This window comes from Chiloscyllium plagiosum, unplaced genomic scaffold (assembly GCF_037043375.1).
Source record: "Chiloscyllium plagiosum isolate Xiang-an unplaced genomic scaffold, Cpla_swu_hap1 HiC_scaffold_20, whole genome shotgun sequence".
NCBI classification, from domain to species: Eukaryota; Metazoa; Chordata; class Chondrichthyes; order Orectolobiformes; family Hemiscylliidae; genus Chiloscyllium; species Chiloscyllium plagiosum.
Window position 1 is genome coordinate 66541792 of NW_028270158.1, and position 26789 is coordinate 66568580.

The window sequence follows — 26789 nt, forward strand, 5'->3', positions numbered from 1 at the left end:
ACTTCCCTCCAAGGCCCCAAGGGATCCTTCCATATCTGCCACAAATTCACCTGCACCTCCACACACATCATTTACTGCATCTGCTGCACCTGATGTGGCCTCCTCTATATTGGGAAGACAGGCCGCCTACTTGCGGAATGTTTCAGAGAACACCTCTGGGACATCCGGACCAACCAACCCAACCTCCTCGTGGCTCAACACTTCAACTCCCCCTCCCACTCCACCAAGGACATGCGGGTCTTTGGACTCCTCCATCGCCAGACCATAGCAACACGACGGTTGGAGGAAGAGCGCCTTATCTTCCGCCTAGGAACCCTCCTAGGGATGAGCTCAGATTTCTCCAGTTTCCTCATCTCCCCTCCCCCCACCTTGTCTCAGTCAAATCCCTTGAACTCAGCACCGCCTTCCTAACCTGCAATCTTCTTCCTGACCTCTCTGCCCCCACCCCCACTCCGGCCTATCACCCTCACCTTGACCTCCTTCCACCTATCGCATTTCCAATGCCCCTCGCCCAAGTCCCTCCTCCCTACCTTTTATCTTAGCCTGCTGGACACACTTTCCTCATTCCTGAAGAAGGGCTCATGCCCGAAACGTCAGTTCTCCTGCTCCTTGGATGCTGCCTGACCTGCTGCGCTTTTCCAGCAACACATTTTCAGCTCTGATCTCCAGCATCTGCAGTCCTCACTTTCTCCTAGCAGATTAAAATGCTAAATCCAGATTCCTTTCAAGTCTTTGTCCAAGATAATTAAAGGTTTTAACAATGTAGAAGAGGTGATATCTCAGGTTAGGCAATGCACTTAGGTATGAGGTCCTGCTTCAAATGTGTAAATGCTTTAAGCTGAGGCCTGGTTTGATTTTTTTTTGACAGAAAACACTCTTGAATGAAAGGACACCCCCCGGAATGTGTGTGTGTGCGTGTGCGTGTGTGCACGCGCACATCTGAGAGAGTGTGAATATGTGCGCGTGTGTGCCTATGTGAGTTTGAGTGTGCAAGTTGTGAGTGTTTGTGTATGGGAGAGGGTCTGTGTAAGTGTGCAAGTGTGTGTGTGTGTGTGTGAATCTGTGTGAGCGAGTAGATAGTGTGATGTAGTGTAGCATGAATCCAGGATCACAGTTGAGACTGTTCTCAGCGATTTTGCGTTGTTGCATATCTTGAAGTCCACTTTAGAGAACATTCACCTGAAGATTGGAGGCTGAATGTTCTGGACTGCCAAAGTGTTCACATACTGGGAAAGTACCCCGCAGTGTGTTCCTCATTGTGCAGTGTCCATTCATCCATTGTCGTAGTGTCAATACGGTCTTGACAATGGATGAATGGACCATCCTCAGGGCATCCTTGCCTACATCATATAAGATAGACACAAACGATGAATGGAAACCGCTCAGCGATCAACACACAGGAGAGGACAGGAGGGTGGGGGACACTCCCAGTGGGGGAACACTTTGATGGTTCAGGACTTCTTGCTTATAAGTACTGTGTCTTATACCTTCCTGTCATACCATGCCCAAGGAACAAGTGGATAAACCTGTTGGACTATAACCTGCTATCGTTTGATATTTGACCTTCCTATTTATGAATTCGTCTAGGTCTTCTTGATGCTGCAATTGTGTCTACTTTTCACCAACTCTTCTGGCAACATATTTCAGGCACTCACCACCCTTTGTTTGAAAAACATGCCTTTTACATCTGGTTTGAACTCTATCCAAACCCCCTCACCCCCACCCCACCAACCAGCACCTTGAACCAGGACTTGTGTCCCCTAATAATTGACCTCCTTCATACTGAGAAAAAGTCTCATACTTTCCACTCTATCCATGTCATTTGCAATCTTATAAACTTTTATCAGGTTGCCCCTCAACCTCTTGCATTCCAGTGAAAACAAACCCAGTCTATCCAACCTTTCTTCATAGCTAAAATCCTCCATACAAGGCAATGTCCTGGTAAACCTTTTATGTACCCTCCCCAAAGCATCCACATCCTTCTGGTAGTGTGGTGATCAGAAATAAGATGAGCTTTTCATGCAGAACATTTCCTCTCTTCCTGTCACAGCATCCACAACTTCTAATCCCCATAAAGCTCGAGAGAAAATCACTTTTAAACTTAATCGATCATTCAGTTTGCTATCACACAATGTCAAAAGCCCATATATTTACTCGATGATCTATGCCCAGTGATATCAGAAATTTGTTTACAAAGGAATCAGACTGAACAGTTTATGTATCTGACATTTTATTCTGAAGGTTCATGAACTCTCTAAGGGCTACAGAAGTTTTGCTGAAACAAGTCAAAAAGCAAGGTTGTGAACTATGGTTTTATTGGGCCAATCTGCTGTGCAGTGGAACTTACCCTTAGGCAGACTCTAGCGTCTAGTAGCTGCGAAGGTTTGCCCACTAAGGTTTGAATTACTGAAAATTCTTTCAAGGGATGTGGGCAACACTGGAAGGACCAGCATTTATTTACAGAGATTGGCTATTCAGTCAATTTCAAGGGGCAGAACAGCTTAGGATCATGAAGATGAGAGATGTGACATCTGGTCGTCTTCAAATTACAGAGTCTATTATATCATTGTGAGCTGTGACTCATTGCTAAAATACAATAAACTAGATCTTGCTAACTAGAAGGATTCGGAAAATGATTTTCATTTCCCACATTAAATGAAACTGCCCCTATAGTTTCCTACACTTGTAGTGGATGGTGGCAGTAACGTTCATTATGAACAGCAGTCCATTCAGAGCAATGAGCTGGCCCTTCCAACACTGCAGTAAATATTGACTCATCATGTGTAATAAAGGGTAAATTCAAATGAATGTTCTCTTTACAATTTATTGTCCTTCCTTTACATTGATTTTTAAATGTTGTAACATAACACCCAGGTTACCTTGCTCTCTTGGCTTTGGTCAACCCACATATCCATCCTTGGCAAGCACAGCCTTCTTGTACCAATTGGGAAACAAATAGACTCCATTGGCACCCAATTGAATAGTTCTGATTTGTAAGTCAAAACAGCCTGTTTTCCCATATTTTCAATATATTTTCCAGCTAATGAACAAATGTAATAGAAAAAATGAAAACAAAATCAACACTAATTTATTTTCAAAGATAACTGCATAAATTGTTTCTCCTGGTTGCTTTGTGACATCCGGGAGTTAAATCTTTGGCTCCTATCACCAGTGAATCTTGACAGTATTGCCCCTTCAGGAGCTCAGCTGTCATTACAAGGTTTGAACATTAAAACATTTCCCCCAGTATCTGCCTCACCATTCAAAGCTGAAAATGTGTTGCTGAAAAAGCGCAGCAGGTCAGGCAGCATCCAGGGAACAGGAGAATCGACGTTTCGGGCATAAGCCCTTCTTCAGGAATCATTCCTGAAGAAGGGCTTATGCCCAAAACGTCAATTCTCCTGTACCCTGGATGCTGCCTGACCTGCTGCGCTTTTCCAGCAACACATTTTCAGCTCTGATTTCCAGCATCTGCAGACCTCATTTTCGCCTCACCATTCAACACCATCAACCTCATTAAGCAGGAAGATGTTTTTACTTTGAATACAATTTTATTTCTCTTTGACTGATAGACATGAGTTTGCCCAGATACTTGGCTACAAGAACTTTGCTGAATACTCCATCAGTAAAAACATGGCAGGAAGTGTGGATAGGGTGTGGAATTTTGCTAATACTCTGCGTGCCCGGAGTTACCCAGGTGAGCCAGGGAGATAGAGTTGCAAACATTGTTGAAGTTGGGGGAATGAAGGGAGATTTGGGAATAGAGCATTAATTTTCAAAAGATAAGGGTGAGACCTGGTTGTTACTGATTTTAATCAGGTCCATTGGCAGCCTTCACTTGCCTGACCATTACAATTCCCTCTCTGAATCTCTCCTCTGTATTGACTTTCTTCTCACTTTAAGATGCTTCTTAAAATTGACTTCTTTGACTAAACATTGAGTTAGAGCTGAAAATGTGTTGCTGGAAAAGCGCAGCAGGTCAGGCAGCATCCAGGGAACAGGAGAATCGACATTTCGGGCATAAGCCCTTCTTCAGGAATGAGGAAGAAGGGCTTATGCCCGAAACGTCGATTCTCCTGTTCCCTGGATGCTGCCTGACCTGCTGCGCTTTTCCAGCAACACATTTTCAGCTCTGATCTCCAGCATCTGCAGACCTCACTTTCTCCTTAAACATTGAGTTACCTGGCTCTGTGTCAAAATTTGTTGGAAAATGCTGCTGTGAAACACCTTGGAGACTCTTTCACTTTAAAGCCATTTTATAAAAGCAAGTTGACACTGTTGAAGTTAAAGCACCTTTGTTATGTTAGGAATTTTTTGTGGAGAAGCAGGCTTGATTATCAAGCATGGCCAGAAGAATCATTTTGGGGAACTCCACAGTGTCTTTTTGATGCTGACCACCTGCAAACAACCAGTGTGGCCAAATCTTTGCTGGGGTGGGAGTGAAATTTAACCTAGAAAGAGGTAGTGGTCAGCAGAGAGTTGCTGAGTTCAGTCTGGGTGTGAGAAGATGCCGCATTACCGTGGAGCAGGCCTCCCAAATAAGATCACTTGCTCTGGCCCAGCTCCAGGGTCACGTAGGCTGCAGACTGGCCAAATCCACTGGACAGAAGGTGCTGATGGGGAAAGGAAATGATTGTGGAACCCCAGATTTCGCAAAATGGTAAAAGAATCCTAGTCCTATTGATCGAGTTTTCAACAATAATTTCAATCTTTGATATTTGCCACCTCTTTCTTCTTGACTATAAAGTATGAGCAATCGGCATTCATCCATCCATTCACCCCTCAACATTGTACTGAGACCCTCAAATTTTCTCTATTTTGCATTAAAAGTTCATAATATAATTGGGCAGCAGGTGGCGACAGTGAGGAAGGCAGTTCAGAATAATCCAAGTTAAAAATCACACAACACCAGGTTATAGTCCGATAGGTTTAATTGGAAGCACACTAGTTTTCGGAGCGATGCTCCTTCATCAGGTGATAGTAGAGGGCTCAATCATAGCACAGAATTTATAGCAAAAATTTACAGTGTGATGTAACTGAAATTATGCTTTGAAAAATTGATTGTCTGTTAAGCCTTTCATCTGTTAGAATACAGTGATAGTTTCACTTCTTTCATGTGTAAATCACAAAACCTTTTTTAATATAAAAAGTTGCATTCTTGGGTTAGCTGTTAACAATGGTGATAGCTAGACAATATGTTGAAGGTGTTGGCCCCGTGTGTCTCTGTCTATGTCATGATGCTTAGATTGATTCTAATCTAAAAAGTGAGATAGCGGAGTTTTACATAAATTCATGCAGTTTTATGCGTGGGGACACCTCCCACCTTGTACATGGCAGATACTCATGTAACTCAGCCAATGTTGTCTATCTTATACGTTTCAGGCAAGGATGCCCGGAGGCATGGTACATTGGGGAAACCGAGCAAAGGCTATGACAACAGATGAATGGGCACCGCACAACAATCAACAGACAGGAGGGTTCCCTCCCAGTTGGGTAACACTTCAGTGGTCCAGGACATTCAGCCTCAGACCTTCGGGTGACCATCCTCCAAGGTGGACTTCGAGACAAGCAGCAGAGAAAAGTGGCCAAGCAGAGGCTGATAGCTAAGTTCGGTACCCATAGGGAGGGCCTCAACCGGGACTTTGGGTTCATGTCACATTACAGGTGACCACCATTGCACTATACACACACACAGATACTCCTACACACACACACACTCTCACACACATACAGGCACTCCTATACACACGGACACACATACACACAGACACGCAGACAGACACCCACACACACCCTTACAGACACAAAACACTCCCACACTCACACATGCACCCCCTCACAGACTTAAGACACTCTACACTCACTACACACACGCATATACACTTTCTCACACTCACAACCCCCAACCCAGACAGACACACACACACAGACAGACAAAGACCCACATGCACACATATATTTTGTGGGGTGAATTTGTACTTTCAGGGTTACATTGTACTTTGCTCAAAAACTGCATGAATTTATGTAGAACTCTGAGCTCAAAAACTGCATGAATTTATGTAAAACTCCATTATCTCACTTTTTAGATTAGAATCAATCTAAGCATCGTGGCATAGACAGAGAACATAGGGGGCCAATACCTTCAACATATTGTCGAGCTATCACCATTGTTAACAGCTAACCCGAGAATGCAACTTTTTATATTAAAAAAGATTTTGTGATTTACACATGAAAGAAGTGAAACTATCACTGTATTCAAACAGATGAAAGGCTTAACAGACAATCAATTTTTCAATGTAAAATTTCAGTTACATCACACTGTAAATTTTTGCTATAAATTCTGTGTTACGATTGAGCCCTCTACTATCACCTGATGAAGGAGCGTCGCTCCAAAAGCTAGTGTGCTTCCAATTAAACCTGTCGGACTATAACCTGGTGTTGTGTGATTTTTAACTTTGTACACCCCAGCCCAACACCGGCATCTCCAAATCAGAATAATCCAGGTAGGTAGCCAGGTCACCTTGAATTAAAAGCTGTTCACAGGGTAATAAGCCATCCAACTTGCTTTTAATTTTGTTTCCTGCTTTTCTGCCGATGGAAGACGCTTAGCATCATCACATTTCTGGTTAATTTTAACTCACCCAAAACATTTCCCTCACATTGAGTTAAAAAATGAGCCCAAAAAGTTGTCTGTAAATGGTGAGTTTAAATTAAACTTTCATTATATGTCAATCATATTTTAAAATGTTACTTGTGAGGTATTTCATTATTGTGACAGCTTCCATTAAAGAAAGTATGGAGACAATCAAAGTAAAGGAATGCAAGTGAAGGGGCACAGAACATGAAAGGGATTAGATGACTAATGATGTGAAGGGTTTGCGCTCAAAATGTGATTTCTGTGTAATTCTCAGTGTGAAATAATTGGAAATGATTGATGCCTGACAGTTTCTCAATGCATTGGGTATGAGACAGAATAATTAAAGAGTTAACAAATATCTGGTGATTTCCATTTCCTTAAATTATTGTGGCATAATTCACAGCTATCTAATTAATGATAAACTATTGTTATTTGCGTTAAGGTCAAGAGCAGCAGCCAGAATAGGTTGAGGACAGGATTTTCTTCTCTGGATTCATTTACCCCACTTGAGGCCTGTAGCTGGCGAGCTAATACAACAAAGCTTTTCGAAAAGAGGTCAAGGGTTTTTCTGCCAGCTCTGCAGCCAATGAGTGAGACCCCATCTGCTGGATTAAATTCTGCCATAACTATCTGAGCTATACAATCCTGGGTTGGTCTACTAATCAGTATGGAGCTAGCTGATCTCTGGGCTCTGAGGTCTGGAGAGTGACCTGGGTAGAAGGGGAAGTTCTCACTAACTATCAACCTCACCAACAGCCGATGAAATATGAGGTGACGAGAATATCAACAGGAATGGGTGCCATAGTGAAATTGTCTTGCAACCTAATCAAGATAAATTCATTTAGATGGGGTATCTGAACATAGAATAAAATGAATGTCTCAACCAGCATGACTAAGTAAATGACCTGGTTATTATCCCATTATTCATTGGAGTTTGCTGCTGTTTCTTCCACATATGTGACCACAAACTTAAATGATTGGATGTAAACCCTGTGAGTGATCTAGTGGGCCCAATATATATTATCTTTCTTTCTTTGATGCAAGTTTTTTGTGAATCTGATAGTGGCACAGCAGGAATTGAAGACCCTACAGCAGTTTGCTAATAGCCATGGCCAAAAACGCAAGTTGCAACAGTGGGACACAGACTATTGGGATGAGCTACAAAGGAGAACACTGTTCAGGTATAAATGGCATCTCATTTTGTTGTGTGTCTGTCTAATCACAAAATGTTTCTGTCAGGAAGAGGGTGAAAGCTGTGAATATTTTCTTCTTTTCATCCCTAATTTTGTCCTGAAGTGCTTGGAATTCATTTCCAACAATTTAAATATAAATTGATCTTAAAAAATAAATATCAAAGCTCAAATTTTAATAAACAGTGAAATTATTATTTCAATCTTTTTTTATTGAAATTGTTTAAGATTAGTAATGGCGTCTTATTGTATTTTTAAACTCTATTGCTGTAGCGTGACTGAAGAGCAGCTGAGACCATACTTCCCACTGCAACGGTGAGCTCTGACATATTTTCTATTAGGATCTGCACTTCTTAACCCTCCATCTATTTTAAAATCTATGTCTTCACTGTGTCTGTATCTGATCCTTTAACTATTTTGCAACACACAGTTGAGACAAATAGTACGATAATACAGCTCCGAGCAATGGAGGAATTAAAATTGAGGATGCAAAAGAGGCTAGGAGAGGAGTGTGGGCATCTTGGAGATTCATAGAGGTGGAAAAGATGACAGAGGTACAGATGCCTTTGAATTCAGGATGGCTTAGGACACAGACAACAGAGATTTGGATGACCTCAAGTTTACAGGATGTAGAAGGTACAAGATGCCAGGTTAAAGATAATGGTTTAATAACCAATTGCTTATCAGAGATTAGTTAACTCCATGGGTTAGTTCATTTGAATCAGTAAAACACATTAGAAGTTATGGATAAGACATTACAGTAACCAGTTGAATTCTGTGTTTTTGGGATGCAGATTCTGCCAGGCAAAGTTGCAATATTATATACGTATAGCACATGGGGTCCTTAAAGCTTTTAGATGCAAGGTGCATATACAACAGCCCCCTCCTTTCCAAAACAAAACTTAGCAATTGGTTAAAAATATATCATCTTTAGGTGAGAAAAATTAAACAACCAAGTAATCTAATTGATATATTCTTTAAACCCAAAACTTTTATTTACAGCCCCATTCACACAAAAGACAGACAAACACAGTTAAGGGATTAATAAAAGAAAATAATAAAACTTATCAGGTTACTTAAGTGACATTCATGATACATTGTTACAATGGAATAGATCATGGTTTCTTGGTTAATTTTTCTGAAGATGTTGATCAGCATCACCTTTACAATTCACTCAGATAAAGATTGTAATACATACCAGTTTATTCCCTATTCTTAGGGCTTTGAAGAGCTGCTCATGGCAGGTTCGGCAGGGAGCTTTCAATTCTTCATGCTATAGCAACAACAAACAGATTCCTTTTCACAGAAAACACAATTAGGTCCAAAACCTAATTCAAACACTGACCACTGCCTGATGGACTGACTGTCTCCTCCATGAGGTGCCAGTTACCATTCAATATCTGCCACCTGCTTGAGACTTGCTGGAACCAATTCTCAGGTATTTGTTAATAGCTGACTTCCACTATCTGTTTTAGTATAATGCTCTCCCCAGTGATAAAGTATCTGCAGAACCTTTTGATCAGGAACCATCTGCAATTAAGTCCAGACCTGGCCTCTCAACTAAACAGAAGCTTGTTTGTCTGTTTTCATTTTAACATAAATTTCATGTTAACCCATAGTCCAAAAGTCATATTTTGCTCACAACTTCCATTTTACAGCTTCAAGCCAAAATTGATAAAAGACACAATTGATAAAATCGATATACAAATAATGAATAATCAGCAAGAGCTCTAACATAATGTATAGAGTGCCAACAGGCTTGGGCAAGTTAAATGCAGGGAGGATGTTTTCTTTGAATAGAGTCTGGACCAAGGGTCACAGACTGATTATAAGGGGTGGACCATTTTAGGACTGAGATGAGGAAAATTTCTTCACTCAAAGAGAAATGAACCTATGGAACTCTCTCCTGCTGTAGACTATGGAGCCTAAGTGACTGAATATATTCAAAAAACAGTTAGATAGATTTTTAGATATTAGAGACATTGGGGTATAGGGAGAAAGTGGGAATCCAGTTTTGAAATAGAAGATCAGCAATGCTCATATTGAATAACAGAGTAGGTCCAGAGGACTGAATAGCCTACTCCTGCTTTTGGTTTCTATGTCTATATTGACATGCTTGCGGACGTGCATAATAGGCTTCATCAACATGACATTTTCCATCCCAGTTCACCATGTCCTTTGCATGATAATGATCTAATACTCAGTCACTCTTTGGGGATTGATTGACTCATAGAGTCATAGAGTTATAACAAAATGGAAACAGACCCTTTGGTCCAACTCATCCATGCCAACTAGGTATCCTAAATTAACCTAGTCCCATTTGCCGGCATTTGGCGCATATCCTTCCTAAACATGTTCCCATCCAGATGCCTTTTAAATGTTGTAATTGAACCAGTCTCCAACATTTCCTCTGGCAGGTCATTCCATACATCACAACCCTCTGCATGAAAAAGTTGCCCCATAGGTCCTTTTTAAATCTTTCCCTCTCACCTTAAACCTATGCCCTCTAGTTTTGGAGTCCACTACCCTGGGAACAAAGCTTTGGTTATTCACCCTATCTATGCCCTTCATGATTTTATAAACCTCTATAAGGTTACCCCTCAGCCTCCGATGCTTCAGAAAAAATAGCCCCAGCCTATTCAGCCTCTACTTATAGCTCAAACCCTCCAACCCTGGCAACATCCTTGTAAATCTTTTCTGAGCCATTTCAAATATCACAACATCTTTCCTATAGTAGCGAAGCCAGAACTGAACGTAATATTCCAAAAGTGGCCTAACCAGTGTCCTGTACAACTGCAACATGCCTCCTAACGCATACTCAATACATTGACCCGTGAAGGCAAGCATACCAAATGCCTTCTTCATTATCCTGTCTACCTCTGAGGCTGCTTTCAAGGCACTATGAAACTGCACTCCAAGATATCTTTGTTCAGCTACACTGCCCAGAACCTTACCATTAAGTGTATAAGTCCTACCATGATTTGTCTTTCCAAAATGCAGCACTTCACATTTATCAAAATTAAACTCCATTTGCCATTCCTCGGCCCATCCCATCAAGGTCCAGTTGTGGTAGATATAGGACAGATGTCAGAGGTAGTTTCTTTACTCAGATAGTAGTAGGGGCGTGGAACAGCCTGAAACAGTTGTCGACTTGCCAACTTTACGGGCATTTAAATGGTCATTGGATAGGCATATGGACGAGAATGGAATAGTGTAGGTTAGATGAGCTTCAGATTGGTTTCACAAGACGGTGCAACATTGAGGGCATAAGGGCTTTTTCTGCACTGTAATTAGATTAGATTAGATTACTTACAGTGTGGAAACAGGCCCTTTGGCCCAACAAGTCCACACCGACCCGCCAAAGCGCAACCCACCCATACCCTTACATTTACCCCTTACCTAACACTACGGGCAATTTAGCATGGCCAATTCACCTGACCTGCACGTATTTTGGATTGTGGGAGGAAACCAGAGCACCCGGAGGAAACCCACGCAGACACGGGGAGAACATGCAAACTCCACACAGACAGTCGCCTGAGGCGGGAATTGAACCCGGGTCTCTGGCGCTGTGAGGCAGTAGTGCTAACCACTGTGCCACCGTGCCGCCCAAATGTTCTATGTTCTATGTTCTCTTGTACTCTGAGGTAACTTTGTTGGCTGTCCCCTACATCACTAATTTTGATGTCATCTACAAACTTAAGAAACATACCTCCTATGTTCACATCCAAATCATTTATATAAATGTGGACCCAGCACCGATCCCTGTGGTACACCCCTGTTCACAGGCCTCCAGTCTGAAAAGCAACCTTCCACCTTCTGTCTCTTACCTTTGAGTCAGTTTCTGTATCCAAATGGCTAGTTCTCCCTGTATTTCATGTGATCCAACCTTGCTAACCAATCTACAATGTGGAACCTTGTTGAACACCTTATTGAAGTCCATATAGATCACTTCCAACATTTTGCCTTCATCAATCCACTTCATTACTTCTTCAATAAACTCAGTTCAATTGGTGAGACACAACTTCTCACGCACAAAGTCATGTTGACCAACCCAATCAGTCCCTGCCTTTCCAAATACATGTAAATCCAGTCCCTCAGAATCCCCTCCAACAACTTGCCCACCATTAATGTCAAGCTCACTGGTCTATAGTTCCCTGGCTTTTCCTTCCCACCTTGCTTAAATAGTAGCACCATGTTAGCCAACCTCCAGTCCTCCAGCACCTCCCCTGTGATTATCGATGATACAAATATTCAGGAAGGGGCCCAGCAATCACTTCCTTAGCTTCCCACAGAGTTCTAGGGTAGACTTGATCAGATTCCAGGGATTTATACACCTTTATACGTTTTAAAAAGTCCAACATCTCCTCCTCTGTAATATAGACATTTGTCAAGATGTCACTATTTATTTCTCCAAGTTCTCGAACTTCCATATCCTTCCCCACAGTAAACACTGATGCAAAATACTGGTTTAGTATCTCACACATCTTCTGCAGTTCCACATATAGGCGGGCCTTGCTGATCTTTAAGGGGCCATATTATTCTTTCCCTAGTTACCCTTTTGTCTTTAATACATTTGTTGAATTCCTTTGGATTCTCCTTAACCCTATTTGCCAAACCTATTTCATGTCCCCCTTTTGTCTTCCTGATTTCCCTCATAAATATACCTTTACTGCCTTTATACTCTTCTCGGAATTCACTTGATCCCTGCCGTCTGTATCCAACATATGCTTCTTTCTTTTTGTTGACCAAAACCTCAATTTGTCTTGTCATCCAGCATTCCCTACACTACCAGCCTCACTCTTCACTCTAACAGGAACATATTGTCTCTGGACTCTTGTTATCTCATTTTTGAAAGCTTCCCACTTTCCAACTATCTTTTTACCTATGAATATCTGCCCCCAGTGACTTTTGAAAGTTGTTGCCTAATACCGTCAAAATTGCCATCCTCCAATTTAGAACTTCAACTTTTAGATCTGATCTATCCTTTTCCATCATTACCTTGAAACTAATATAATTATGATCATGCCCCAAAGTGCTCTCCCACCTCAGTCAGTATTTGCCAAGGGTAGGTCAAATTTTGCCCTTCTCTAGTAGGTACATGCACATACTGAATCAAAAACTTTTGTTGTACACACTTAACAAATTCTTCTGCATCCAAATCCTTAACACAATGGCAGTCCCAGTCTACATTTGGAAATTTTAAATCCTCAACCATTACCAGTCTATTATTCTTACAGATAATTGAGATCTTACAAATTTGCTTCTCAATATCCTGCTGACTATTGGCCATGGGTTAGTTTATTTAAAACAATAAAATACATGACAAGTTATAAAACAGACATGACAGTGAACAACTGCTTTCTCTATGTGTAGCTTGCAGACCCATAGCACACTAAGCTCTGGACAGATTCACAGTGTTGTGTACACATAGCACTTTAAGCTTTAAAGGTGAACTCTCTTAAAGACAAGCTTCAAGCATGGATGTAATGAATGCATGGAAGAGGGTTTCAGCAGCAGATTTGCTGAGACAAGCAATTGAGTTGGGCAATGCTCTGGAGGTGGAACCAGACAGAGTTGGTGCTGGTGGGGATGTGTGGATATCTAAATGTTCATCTATCTTCTCTGTGCACTTTTATTAAAAATGATTATCAAATGTTTGATAAACTGACTTGGTGTACCCTATTGATTTCAAAATCAGAAATGTCCTATCCTTCCTCTAGTGTTCTCTCTGGCCTCTTTGATCTGTGCTCCGTGTTATTTGGGATCACCATCAAACCTGCAGTCCAGAAGGTTGAAGTTTGGCACCCGGATGTCATGGTGTTCGATGTGTATGATGAAAAAGGTGGCACATGTTTTTCTAATTTTTCTCTTGGACCCAATTCATGACAAACAACACATTAAATTCCAATGAAACTATTAGATGTTCTTTGCTTAGAAAAATCAAAACTATAAATTTCACCATCACCTTAGACATTCTGTGTTTTACCTTCTATTCCACTGTATGTACTTGCCATCTGAAAGGACAACTAACAGCCTGTTCTCAGGCATGTATTCCTGTGTCACTGGGAGCTAGGGCAATCCAACAACTGGGACTGGGCAAATTTCCCACACATCCATCTCCTTCACAGTAGAGAACATAGAAGAATACAGCACAGTACAGGTCATTTGGCCCTCAACGATATGCCGACCTTTTATTCTACCCTAAGATCAAACTAACCTATATAGGCTTCATTTTACTATCATCCATGTGCCTATCCAAGAGGCGCTTAAATGTCCCTAAAGTATCTGAGTCAATGTGTAGCATTGGAAATGCACAGCAGGTAATGCAGCATCCGAGGAGCAGGAGAGTCGATGTTTTGGGCATAAGCCCTTCATCAGGAATCACCACTGCTGGCAGTGCATTCCACACACCCACCCACTGTCTGTGTCAAATGCCTACCTCCAATCCCCTCGTGACAGCCATTTCTGCCCTTGGAACAAATCTACTCTATCTATGCCTCTCATCATCTTGTACACTCCTATCAAATTATGTCTCATCCTTCTTCACTCCAATGAGAAAAGCCCTAGCTCCCTCAACCTTTCTTTATAAGACATGTCCTTCAATCCAGACAGCATCCTGGTAAACTTCCTCTGCACCATCTCTAAAGTTGCCACATATTTCCATTAATGAGGTGACCAGAACTGAACAAAATATTCCAAGTGTGGTCTAACAGAATGAGCTGGCTTCTTCTGAACTGATGACCGGCAACTAGTTATGAGGGAGCCATTGACTCTCCTTATTGGGCAGAAAGAATAACATACTTCAACATTTTCATGGCCAAATGTTTAGTGCAGCTAACTGGTTTCTTGGACTGTTCATCTTTTTTTGTGGGCGGCATGGTGGCACTGCTGCCTCACAGTGCCAGAGACCCAGGTTCAATTACCGCCTCAGGCGACTGTGTGGAGTTTGCACATTCTCCCCATGTCTGCGTGGGTTTCCTCCGGGTGCTCCGGTTTCCTCCCACAGTCCAAAAATGTGCAGGTGAGGTGAATTGGCCATGCTATATTTCCTGTAGTGTTAGGTGCAGGGGTAAATGTAGGGGAATGGGTCTGGGTGGGTGCGCTTCAGCGGGTTGGTGTGGACTTGTTGGGCCAAAGTGTCTGCTTCCACACTGTAAGTAATCTAATCCAGTATTCTTTGATAACTCCATGGCTAAAATACCAAATTGTTTGAGCTCTTAGAAACCAAGGGCAAAAATGTGATTAGCTTATGCTGAATGGACTAAAATGTTAATTTCCAACACAAAATTTCAACAAATCTCAGCCAGCTTGCTGGATCTGCTACTATCATCAAGAAAATAAACCCTCATAGCAGAAGGGCACCACAGTGGCACATTGCTGTTTGACAGTGCCAGGGACAGGGTACAATTCCAGACTTGGGTGACTGTCAGTGTGGAATTTCTCCCTGTGTCTGCATGGATTTTATTCCATAGTCTAAAGATGTGCACATTATGTGGATTGGCCATGCTAAGTTGTCCTGTAGTGTCCAAGGATATGCAGGCTAGGTGGGTTCGCCATGGTAAAAATCCCATGTGGGATTATGAAGATGGGGTGGATCTGTATGGGGTTTTCTTTCGAGGATTAGTATAGTTCAAACATCTCCCATCCTTTGTGTGTAGAGGGGTTTCCTAACATTTCTCTTGAATTCTCTATGCCCCTAGTTCGAAAATCCCCAATCAATAGAAAGAGTATCATTATCTCCATACAGAAGAGCAGCAAGAAGAGAGGGAGAGAGAAGCGGGGGCTACCAGGACATATGTTTCCCACTTAAAAGGGGACTTACCATGAGATTCAGGCCTCCTTTGTTTGGGAGCAGTGAGGAGAGAGGGAGAGAGGAGCAGGGGCTGCCAGAAAGGTAAATCACTGCTTTAAACAGCATGAATAGCTGGAGCGCACACTGAGCAGGACTGAAATCCCTGAGGAGGCGGGGGGAGCAACCCCAAGTCGTGGTCCATATAGGCAGTAACGGCATAGGTAGGAAAAGGAATGAGGATGTAAGGCAGAAATTCAGGGAGCTAGGGTAGAAGCTGGGACCTCGAACAAGCAGAGTTGTTATCTCTGGTTTCTTGCCTGTGCTACTTGCCAACGAGGCAAGGAATATATATATATATAGAGAGAGAGAGAGAGAGAGAAAGAGAGGAGTTGATCACGTGGCTCCAGAGATGGTGCAGAGGAAGGGTTTCAGATACCTGGATAATTGGGGATCATTATGGGGTAGGTGGGACCTTGACCTGAACCAGAAGGTACCAATATACCGGGGGGGGTGGGATGTGGGGGAGGTTGGTGGGGGGTGGAATTTGCTCTTCAGGAGAGTTTAAACTAATTCAGCAGGGGGATGGGAACCTGAATTGTAGTTCCAGTGTCCAGAAGCTTGAGAGTAGTGAGGTCAGAAATATGTTTCAAGAGTGCACCAGCAAGCAGGAACGTGGTTTGAGATGGAAGGCAAAAGTGAGGACTGCAGATGCTGGATTAGAGTGGTGTGGAAAAGCACAGCAGGTCAGGCAGCATCCGAGGAGCAGGAACATCGATGATTTGGGCAAAAGCATGTAGCACGGTGGTTTGAGATGCGTCTGCTTCAACGCCAGGAGCATCCGGAATAAGGTGAGTAAACTTGTAGCATGGGTTGGTACCTGGGACTTCGATGTCGTGGCCATTTCGGAGATATGGTTAAAACAGGGACAGGAATGGTTGTTGCAGGTGCCAGGATTTAGATATTTCAGTAAGAACAGAGAAGATAGTAAAAGAGGGGGAGGTGTGGCATTGTTAGTCAAGGACAGTATTACTGTTGCAGAAAGGATGTTTGGGGACTCGTCAACTGAGGTAGTATGGGCTGAAGTTAGAAACAGGAAAGAAGAGGTCACCCTGTTGAAAGTTTTCTGTAGGCCTCCGAATAGTTCCAGAGATGTAGAGGAAAGGATAGCAAAGATGATTCTCGATAGGAGACAGGGTAGTTGTCATGGGGGACTTCAACTTTCCAAATATTGTATGGGAACACTATAGTACGAGTACTATAGATGGGTCAGTTTTTGTCCAGTGTGTGCAGGAGGGCTTCCTGATACAGTATCTAGACAGGCTAACAAGGGGCGAAGCCACATTAGATTTGGTACTGGGTAATGAGCCCAGCCAGGTGTTAGACTTGGAAGTAGGTGAGCACTTTGGTGATAGCGATCACAATTCTGTTATGTTTACTTTAGTGATAGAAAGGGATAGGTGTATACCACAGGGCAAGAGTTACAGCTGGGGGAAAGGCAATTATGGTGTGATTAGGCAAGATTTAGGAAGCATAGGATGGGGAAGGAAACTGCAGGGGATAGGCACATTAGAAATGTGGAGCTTATTCAAGGAAAAGCTACTGTGTGTTCTAGATACGTATGTACCTGTCAGGCAGGGAGGAAGCTGTGGAGCGCGGGAGCCGTGGTTTATGAAGGAAGTGGAATCTCTGGTCAAGAGGAAGAAGAAGGCTTTTGTTAGGATAAGGTGTGAAGGCTCAGTAAGGACGCTTGAGGGTTACAAGGTAGCCAGGAAAGACCTAAAGAGAGAGCTCAGAAGAGCCAGGAGGAGACATGAGAAGTTGTTGGCGGGTAGGATCAGGGTAAACCCTAAGGCTTTTTATAGGTATTTAAGGAATAAAAGAATGACGAGAGTAAGATTAGGGCCAATCAAGGATAATAGTGGGAAGTTGTGTGTAGCGTCAGAGGAAATAAGGGAAGCACTAAATGAATATTTTTCAACAGTATTCACTCTAGAAAATGACAATGTTGTTGAGGAGATTACTGAGATATGGGCTACTAGATTAGGTGTGATTGAGGTTCACAAGGAAGAGGTGTTAGAAATCCTGCAGAGTTTGAAAATAGATAAGTCCCCTGGGCCAGATGGTATTTAGCTGAAAATGTGTTGCTGGAAAAGCACAGCAGGTCAGGCAGCATCCAAGGAGCAGGAGAATCGACATTTCAGGCATGAGCCCTTCTTCAGGAACTCTTCCTGAAGAAGGGCTCATGCCCGAAACGTCGATTCTCCTGCACCTTGGATGCTGCCTGACCTGCTGCGCTTTTCCAGCAACAGATTTTCAGCTCTGATCTCCAGCATCTGCAGTCCTCACTTTCTTCCCAGATGGTATTTATCCTAGGATCCTCTGGGAAGCCAGGGAGGAGATTGCCGAGCCTTTGGCTTTGATTTTTAAATCGTCATTGTCTACAGGAATAGTGCCAAAAGACTGGAGGACAGCAAATGTGGTTCCCCTGTTCAAGAAGGGGAGTAAAGACAATCCTGGTAATTATAGACCAATGAGCTTTACTTCAGTTGTTGGTATATTGTTGGAAAAGGTTATAAGAGATAGGATTTATAATCATCTAGAAATGAATAATTTGATTAGGGATAGTCAGCACGGTTTTGTGAAGGGTAGGTCGTGCCTCACAAACCTTATTGAGTTCTTTGAGAAGGTGACTAAACAGGTAGATGAGAGTAAACTGGTTGATGTGGTGTATATGGATTTCAGCAAGGCTTTCGATAAGGTTCCCCACAGTAGGCTATTGTACAAAATTTGGAGGATTGGGATTGTGGGAGATCAGTAATTGGCTTGCTGAAAGAAGACTGAGGGTGGTAGTTGATGAGAAATGTTCATCCTGGAGTCCAGTTACCAGTGGTGTACCGCAAGGGTCGGTGTTGGGTCCACTGTTGTTCGTCATTTTTATAAACGACCTGGATGAGGGCGTAGAAGGGTGCGTTAGTAAATTTGCAGACGACACTAAGGTCGGTGGAGTTGTGGATAGTGACGAAGGATGTTGTAGGTGACAGAGAGACATAGATAAGCTGCAGAGCTGGGCTGAGAGGTAGCAAATGGAGTTTAATGCGGACAAGTGTGAGGTGATTCACTTTGGTCGGAGTACCGGAATGCAAAGTACTGGGCTCATGGTAAGATTCTTGGTAGTGTAGATGAGCAGAGAGATCTCGGTGTCCAGGTACACAGATCCTTGAAAGTTGCCACCCAGGTTGACAGGGTTGTTAAGAAGGCATACAGTGTTTTGGCCTTTATTAATAGAGGGATTGAGTTCCAGAACCAGGAGGTTATGCTGCAGCTGTACAAAGCTCTGGTACAGCCACACTTGGAGTATTGTGTACAGTTCTGGTCACCGCATTATAAGAAGGATGTAGATGCTTTGGAAAGGGTGCAGAGGAGATTTACTAGGATGTTGCCTGGTATGGAAGGAATTTGTTTTTAGATTAGATTACTTAAAGTGTGGAAACTGGCCCTTCAGCCCAACAAGATCACACTGACCCGCCAAAGCGCAACCACCCAAACCCATTCCCCGACATTTACCCCTTCACCTAACACTACGGGCAATTAAGCATGGCCAGTTCACCTAACCTGCACATTTTTGTTTGGACTGTGGGAGGAAACCGGAGCACCCGGAGGAAACCCACGCAGACACAGGGAGAATGTGCAAACTCCACACAGTCAGTCGTCTGAGGCGGTAATTGAACCCGGGTCTCTGGCGCTGTGAGGCAGCAGTGCTAACCACTGTGCCACTGTGCCACCCATAAAGGTCTTACGAGGAAAGGGACTTGAGGCTGTTTTCATTAGAGAGAAGAAGATTGAGAGGTGACTTAATAGAGACATATAAGATAATCAGAGGGTTAGATAGGGTGGACAGGGAGACCCTTTTTCCGAAAATGGTGACGGCAAGCACGAGGGGTGCTTTAAATTGAGGGGTGATAGATATAGGACAGATGTCAGAGGTAGTTTCTTTACTCAGAGAGTAGTAAGGGTATGGAATGCATTGCCTGCAATGATAGTAGATTCTCCAACTTTAAGTACATTTAAGTCATCATTGGATAAGCATATGAACGTACATGGAATAGTGTAGGTTAGATGGGCTTCAGATTGGTATGACAGGTTGGCGCAACATCGAGGGCCGAAGGGCCTGTACTGCGCTGTAATGTTCTAATGTTCCAATGTACTTCAACAGCGAGAGCATCCAAAATAAGGTGGGTGAACTTGCCGTGTGGGTTGGTACCTGGGACTTCGATGTTGTGGTCATTTTCAGAGACATGGATAGAGCAGGTACAGGAATGGTTGTTGTAAGTTCCGGGATTTAGATGTTTCAGTAAGAACAGAGAACATTGTTAAAGAAGGGAAGGTGTGGTTAGTCAAGGGCAATGTTACGGTGACAGAAAGGACATTTAAGGACTCGTCAACTGAGGTAGTATGGGCTGAGGTTAGAAACAGAAACAGAGACATCACCCTGTTGGGAGTTTTCTGTAGGCCTCTGAATAGTTTCAGAGATGTAGAGGAAAGGATTGCAAAGATGTTTCTGGACAGGAGCGAGAGAAACAGGATAGTTGTTATGGGAGACTTTAACTTTCCAAATATTGACTGGAAATACTGTAGATCAATACTTTAGATTGGTCAGTTTTTGTCTAATGTGTGCAGGATGACACAGTATATAGACAGGCAAACAAGGGGCAAGGCCACATTGGATTTGGTACTGGGTAATGGACCCGGCCAGGTGTTAGACTTGGAGGTAGGTGAGTGCTTTGTTGATAACGATCACAATTCAGTTATGTTTCCTTTAACTCAGAGCAAGAGTTATAGCTTATATTAGGATGAGACGTGAAGGTTCAGTTAGGGTGCTTGAGAGTGATAAGTTAGCCAAGAAAGGCCTAAAGAAAGAACTAAGAGGTGCCAGAAGGGGTCGTGAGAAATCATTGGCAGATAGGATCAAGGAATACCCTAAAGATTTCTATAGGTACATCAAGAATATAAGAATGACTAGAATAACATTAGGGTCAATCAAGGAAAGTAGAATGAAGTTAAACATGAAGTCCGAGGAGATAGGAGAAGCACTAAATGAATATGTTCCGTCAGTATTCACACTGTAAAAAGACAATGTTGTTAAGGAGAATACTAACATACAGGTTACTAGCCTAAATGGGATTAAGGTTCACAAGGTGGAGGTATTAGCAATTCTGGGAAGTGTGAAAATTGTTAAGTACTCTGGGTCAGATGGGATTCATGCTAGGATTCTCTTGGAAGCCAGGGAGAGATTGCAGAGCCTTTGACTTTGATCTTCATGTTGTCATTGTCTACGGGAATAGTGCCAGAAGACTGGAAGATAGTACATGCTGTCCCGTTGTTCAAGAAGGGCAGTAGAGCCAACCCTGGAATTATAGACCAATAAGCCTTACTTTGATTGTGGGTAAAGTGTTAAAAAAGGTTATTTATTAACATTCGGAAAGGAATAAGTTAATTGGGCTTAGTCAACATGGTTTTGTGAAGGGTAGGTCATGTCTCATAAACCTTATTGAGCTCTTTGTGAAGGTGACCAAACAGGTGGTTGACGGTAAAGTGGTTGATGTGGTGAATATTTCAGTAAAGCGTTTGAAAAGGTTCCCCACAGTGGCTATTGCAGAAAATACGGCGGCATGGAATTGAGGGTGATTTAGCAGTTTGGATCAGAAATTGCCTAGTGGAAAGAAGACAGACGGTGGTGGTTGATGGGAAATGTTCATCCTGGAGTTCAGTTACTCCAGGTATGCCGCAAGGATCTGTTTTGAGTCCACTGCTGTTTGTTATTTTTATAAATGACATAGATGAGGGTGTAAAAGGATAGGTTATTAAATTTGCAGATGGCACTAAAGTCGGGGGAGTTGTAGGCAGTGCCGAAGGATGTTGCAGGTTATGAAGGACATAGTTGATCTGCAGAGCTGGACAGAGAGGTGGAAAATGGCATTTAATGTGGAAACGTGTAAGGTGATTCACTTTGGAAGGTGTAACAGAGAAAAAGAACATTGGGTTAATGGTAAGATTCTTGACAGTGTAGATGAGCAGAGAAATCTCTGTGTCCATGTACATAAACCTCTGAAAGTTGCCACCCAGGTAGATTGGGTTGCTCAAAAGGCATATGGTGTGTTAGCTTTTATTGGTAGAGGAATTGCGTTTAGGAGCCACAAGGTCATATTTCAGCTGTACAAAACTCTGGTGGGGCTGCACTTGGAGTATTGCGTGCAGTTGTGGTCACCACATTATAGGGAAGATGTGGAAACTTTGGAAAGGGTTCAGAGGAGATTTACTAGGATATTGCCTGCTATGGAGGGAAGGTCTTATGAGGAAAGCCTGAGGGTCTTGACGCTGTTTTCGTTAGAGAAAAGAAGAAGAAGTGACATAATTTAGACATATAAGATAATCTGAGGGTTAGATAGGTTGGACAGTGAGAGCCTTTTTCCTCGGATGGTGATGGCTGGCACGAGGGGACACAGCTATACATTGAGGGTTGATAGATATAGGGCAGATATCAGAGGTAGTTATTTACTCAGAATAGTAGGGGCATGGAACGCCCTGCCTGCAACTGTAGTAGACTCACCAACTTTAAGGATATTTAAATGGTCATTAGATAAACATATGGATGAAAATGGAATAGTGTAGGATAGGTAGGCTTCAGATTGGTTCCACAGGTCAGCGCAACATCGAGGGCTGAAGGGCCTGTACTGTGCAGTAATGTTCTATGCTATATGTTCTGTGTTTCTCTGTCTTTTGCTATTAATCTTGAAGACATTGGTCAGATCACACCTTGAACCTTCTAAATTCTTGAGCAAACAGGCTTATTTTGTGTACCGTCTGCTCATAATGTGACTTCTAAAGTCCAGGTATCATTCTTGTAAACCTAGAATGTATTCCATTCAAGGCCAAAATATCCCCCATAAAGGGGTGGTGCCTAGATCTGTTAAATAACCCCAAATGTGGTATAACCAGTGTTTTCTACAACTACAACATAACTTCTGCGTCCTTCTACTTTAGTTCGCTAGATATAAATGCCAACATTCCTTTAGTTTTTTTCATTATCTTGTGTCCCAGTTTATGACTTTTAAAGATCTATGCTGGTGATACCTCCAAGTCTTTTCAGACAGCCACTATATTTAACTTTATGCCATCTAGAAAGTTTTGGTCCAAAAATGGATAGCCTTACATTTGTTTAGATTGAACTCCATTTGCCACCGTTTTGACCATTCACTTAGTCTATAAACATCCCTTTTGTAATTTTATGCTATTATCTACACTGCCTATCACGCTGCCTATAAAATAACTCCACAAAAGTCGATGTGCCATCACCAAATCTCCCCTTATTTAAGCATGAACAGTCCTTGACTTTAGTACTGTCTCATCAAGATTCAAATGTCAACTCTGACATTCAGTTTTTTTATATGTCAGCCAGGGCTCCCTAACTGGATCAGATTAACAGCTCCCTTCAGGGAATTCATTTTCCATGAAGTCCAACTGGCTGACGTCATTACAATCACTGGAGCCTAACTTTGTGTCAGTAGCAAATTTGGCTATACAACTTCATATTCTATCACCCAAGTTGTTAATAATAATGTGGATGAGTGAGGCCCAAACAAATTCCTGTGGGACACCACTGGTCACATGCTGCCAATTTCAGTACCTACCCATTAACCCATTGTCTCTGTTAACTGCCACTAAACCAATTTCCCATCCATGTCAGTAATTTTCCCTCAATTCTGTGGACTTCTACTTTCATTAAAATCTTTCATGTTTAAGTTTATCAAATGCCTTTTGTAGGTCCATATTAACGACATTAATAGACATTGCCCTATCCATTATCTGAATCACTTTTTCAAAAAGGAAATTCAGTGAGGTTTGTCAGGCATGACCTACCTATCTTTAATTCATGCTGACATCTCCCCCCACCCTGATTAACTGGAAATTTTCAAGGTGTTCAGTTACCTTATCCTTACTTATCACCCTCCTCCCTTACCCACAGATGTTAGGCTAACTGGTCTGTAATTTTTTTTCCCTCTTTCGCCCTTCTTAAAAATCAGAATGTCCTGGGAAATTCCTGTATGTAGGGAATTCTGAAGGATTATAGTTAAGGAAACTACAATGTGTTCCCCCACTTCCTTTAAAACCTCACATAGGAACCATCAAGTCCTGGAGATTTGTCACTGTTTAATTCCATTAATTTCCTCATTATCAATGTTTTACTCACGTTCACTTTATTCAGTCCTTGCTCCTAATCCATTCGACTTCCAGCAAATTATCTTCCTTTTCTGCTGTAAATACTGAGATAAAGTAATTATTCAATATGTCTGCCATTTTCCCTATAGTCGTTGACAATATTCTCATTTTCAGTCTTTATTGGCCAACATTGCTCCTGACTACCTGCTTTCCATTTGTTTATCTTTCAAATTTCTTCCTGATTCTGCTGTCCCTGGCAAGTTTCCTTTCATAATCCCAATTAGTAGCTTTTATAAGCTTTTTAGTGCTCTTTTGCTGCATCTTTCCCATTCAGCAGAATTGTGCTGTTGTCTGGCATTTTTGTAGCCCTTTCATTCAGACTCATAGAGTCATACAGCAAAGAAACAAGCACTTCAGCTCACCATGTCTATGCTGACCACCAAACACCAAGCTATACCAATCCATTTAGTTTTCTGTGTCCCTTATCTCTTTAGTTGTCCATAACTTTTTTATCTGTAAAGTGGAGCTTTTCTGTCTCAGTGGTATAAACTGGTTTTGTATTGTGTTAAATATTTCTTTAAAGATCCTCCACTGTTCTTTCACCCATTAGCATATTTTCCCAGTTCACAATCTCTGTCTCATCTCATTAAAGTTGGCCTTAGCTTAATTTAAAACTCTAGAAGCTGATACATGCTTTTTGCTTTCAAACGCTACATTTCATTTGATTATGTTACAATCACTTGCAGACGACAGGATAGATGGAACCTCCTTCGAGCAAAAGATTTGAATGGAGCTGTTTTTGTAAGGTGTGTTCAGGAGGGTTTCCTAACTCAGTACGTTGACAGGCTGACGAGGGAGAGGCTATTCTAGACTTAGTGCTCGGAAACGAGCCGGGGCAGGTATCAGATCTTGTGGTGGGAGATCATTTTGGTAATAGTGACCACAACTGCCTCACATTCTACATAGTTATGGAGAAGGAGAGGATTAGGCAAAATGGGAGGATATTTAATTGGGGAAGAGGAAACTATGATGCGATTAGACATGAGTTTGGTCTGAGGACAGCCAGGAGGGGACACAAGAAAGGCTTGGCAAAACGGATTAGGGAGAACACAAAGGCATTTTACACTTATGTGAGGAATAAGAGAATGGTCAAAGAAAGAGTAGGCCCGATCAGGGATAGCATAGGGAATTTGTGTGTGGAGTCTGAGGAGGTAGGGGAAGCCCTAAATGAGTTTTTTGCTTCTGTCTTTACGAAAGAAACGAACTTTGTAGTGAATGAAACCTTTGAAGAGCAGGTGTGCATGCTGAAATGAATAGAGATAGAGGAAGCTGATGTGCTGAAAATTTTGTCAAACATTAAGATTGACAAGTCGCCAGGCCCGGACCAGATTTGTCCTCGGCTGCTTTAGGAAACGAGAACTGCAATTGCTTCACCACTTGCGAAGATCTTTTCATCTTCGCTCTCCACTGGAGTCGTACCTGAGGACTGGAGAGAGGCAAATGTAATTCCTCTCTTCAAGAAAGGAAGTAGGGAAATCCCCAGCAATTACAGACCAGTAAGCCTCACGCCTGTCGTCTGCAAGGTCATGCCTCACAAACCTTATTGAGTTCTTTGAGGATGTGACTAGAAAAGTTGATGAGGGTTGAGCTGTGGATGTGGTGTATATGGACTTCAACAAGGCATTTGATAAGGTTCTCCATGGTAGGCTCATTCAGAAGGTCAGGAGGAATGGGATTCAGGGGAACATAGCTGTCTGGATACAGAATTGGCTTGCCAACAGAAGACAGCGAGTGGTAGTAGAAGGAAAATATTCTGCCTGGAAGTCCGTGGTGAGTGGTGTTCCTCTGGGCTCTGTCCTTGGGCCTCTATTGTTTGTAATTTTTATTAATGACTTAGATGAGGGGATTGAAGGATGGGTCAGCAAGTTTGCAGATGACACAAAGGTTGGAGGTGTCGTTGACAGTATTGAGGGCTGTTGTAGGCTGCAGCGGGACATTGACAGGATGCAGAGATGGGCTGAGAGGTGGCAGATGGAGTTCAACCTGGATAAATGCGAGGTGATGTATTTTGGAAGGTCAAATTTGAAAGCTGAGTACAGGATTAAGGGTAGGATTCTTGGCAGTGTGGAGGAGCAGAGGGATCTTGGTGTGCAGGTACTTAGATCCCTTAAAATGGCCACCCAAGTGGACAGGATTGTTAAGAAAGCATATGGTGTATTGCCTTTCATTAACAGGGAGATTGAGTTTAAGAGTCGTGAGATCTTGTTGCAGCTCTATAAAACTTTGGTTAGACCGCACTTGGAATATTGCGTCCAGTTCTGGTCGCCCTATTATAAGAAAGATGTGGATGCTTTGGAGCGGGTTCAGAGGAGGTTTACCAGGATGCTGCTTGGACTGAAGGACTTATCTTATGAGGAGAGGTTGACTGAGTTCAGACTTTTTTCATTCGAGAAAAGGAGGAGAAGAGGGGACCTAATTGAGGTGTACAAGATAATGCGAGGCATAGATAGAGTCGATAGCCAGAGACTATTTCCCAGGACAGAAATGACTAACACGAGGAGTCATAGTTTTAAGCTGGTTGGAGGAAAGTATAGAGGGGATGTCAGAGGCGGGTTCTTTACACAGAGAGTTGTGAGAGCATGGAATGCATTGCCAGCAGCAGTTGTGGAGGCAGGGTCATTGGGGACATTTAAGAGACTCCTGGACATGCATATGGTCACAGGAATTTGAGGGTGCATACATGAGGATCAGTGGTCGGCACAACATCGCGGGCTGAAGGGCCTGTTCTGTGCTGTACTGTTCTATGTTCTATGTTCTATGAGCTTTAACCAGTTAAACGGAGTTACCTTATCATAGAATCATAAAATTCCTACAGTGTGGAAACAGGCCATTAGGCCCAATAAGTCCATACTGACCCTCCGAAGACTAACCAACCCAGACCCATTCCCCTACC

At 42.5% G+C, this 26789-nt stretch overlaps 1 protein-coding gene across 1 annotated transcript in view; it reads left to right on the forward strand.

Annotated features, from left to right (window-relative positions):
• Window positions 1–26789, forward strand: part of LOC148146645 (uncharacterized) — a 97293-nt gene that overhangs the window by 16781 nt on the left and 53723 nt on the right. Inside the window, exon 4 of the mRNA XM_087997566.1 lies at window positions 3573–3697. Coding sequence (XP_087853692.1) covers window positions 3573–3697 — 125 coding nt within the window. The remainder of the gene's footprint in view (window positions 1–3572; window positions 3698–26789) is intronic.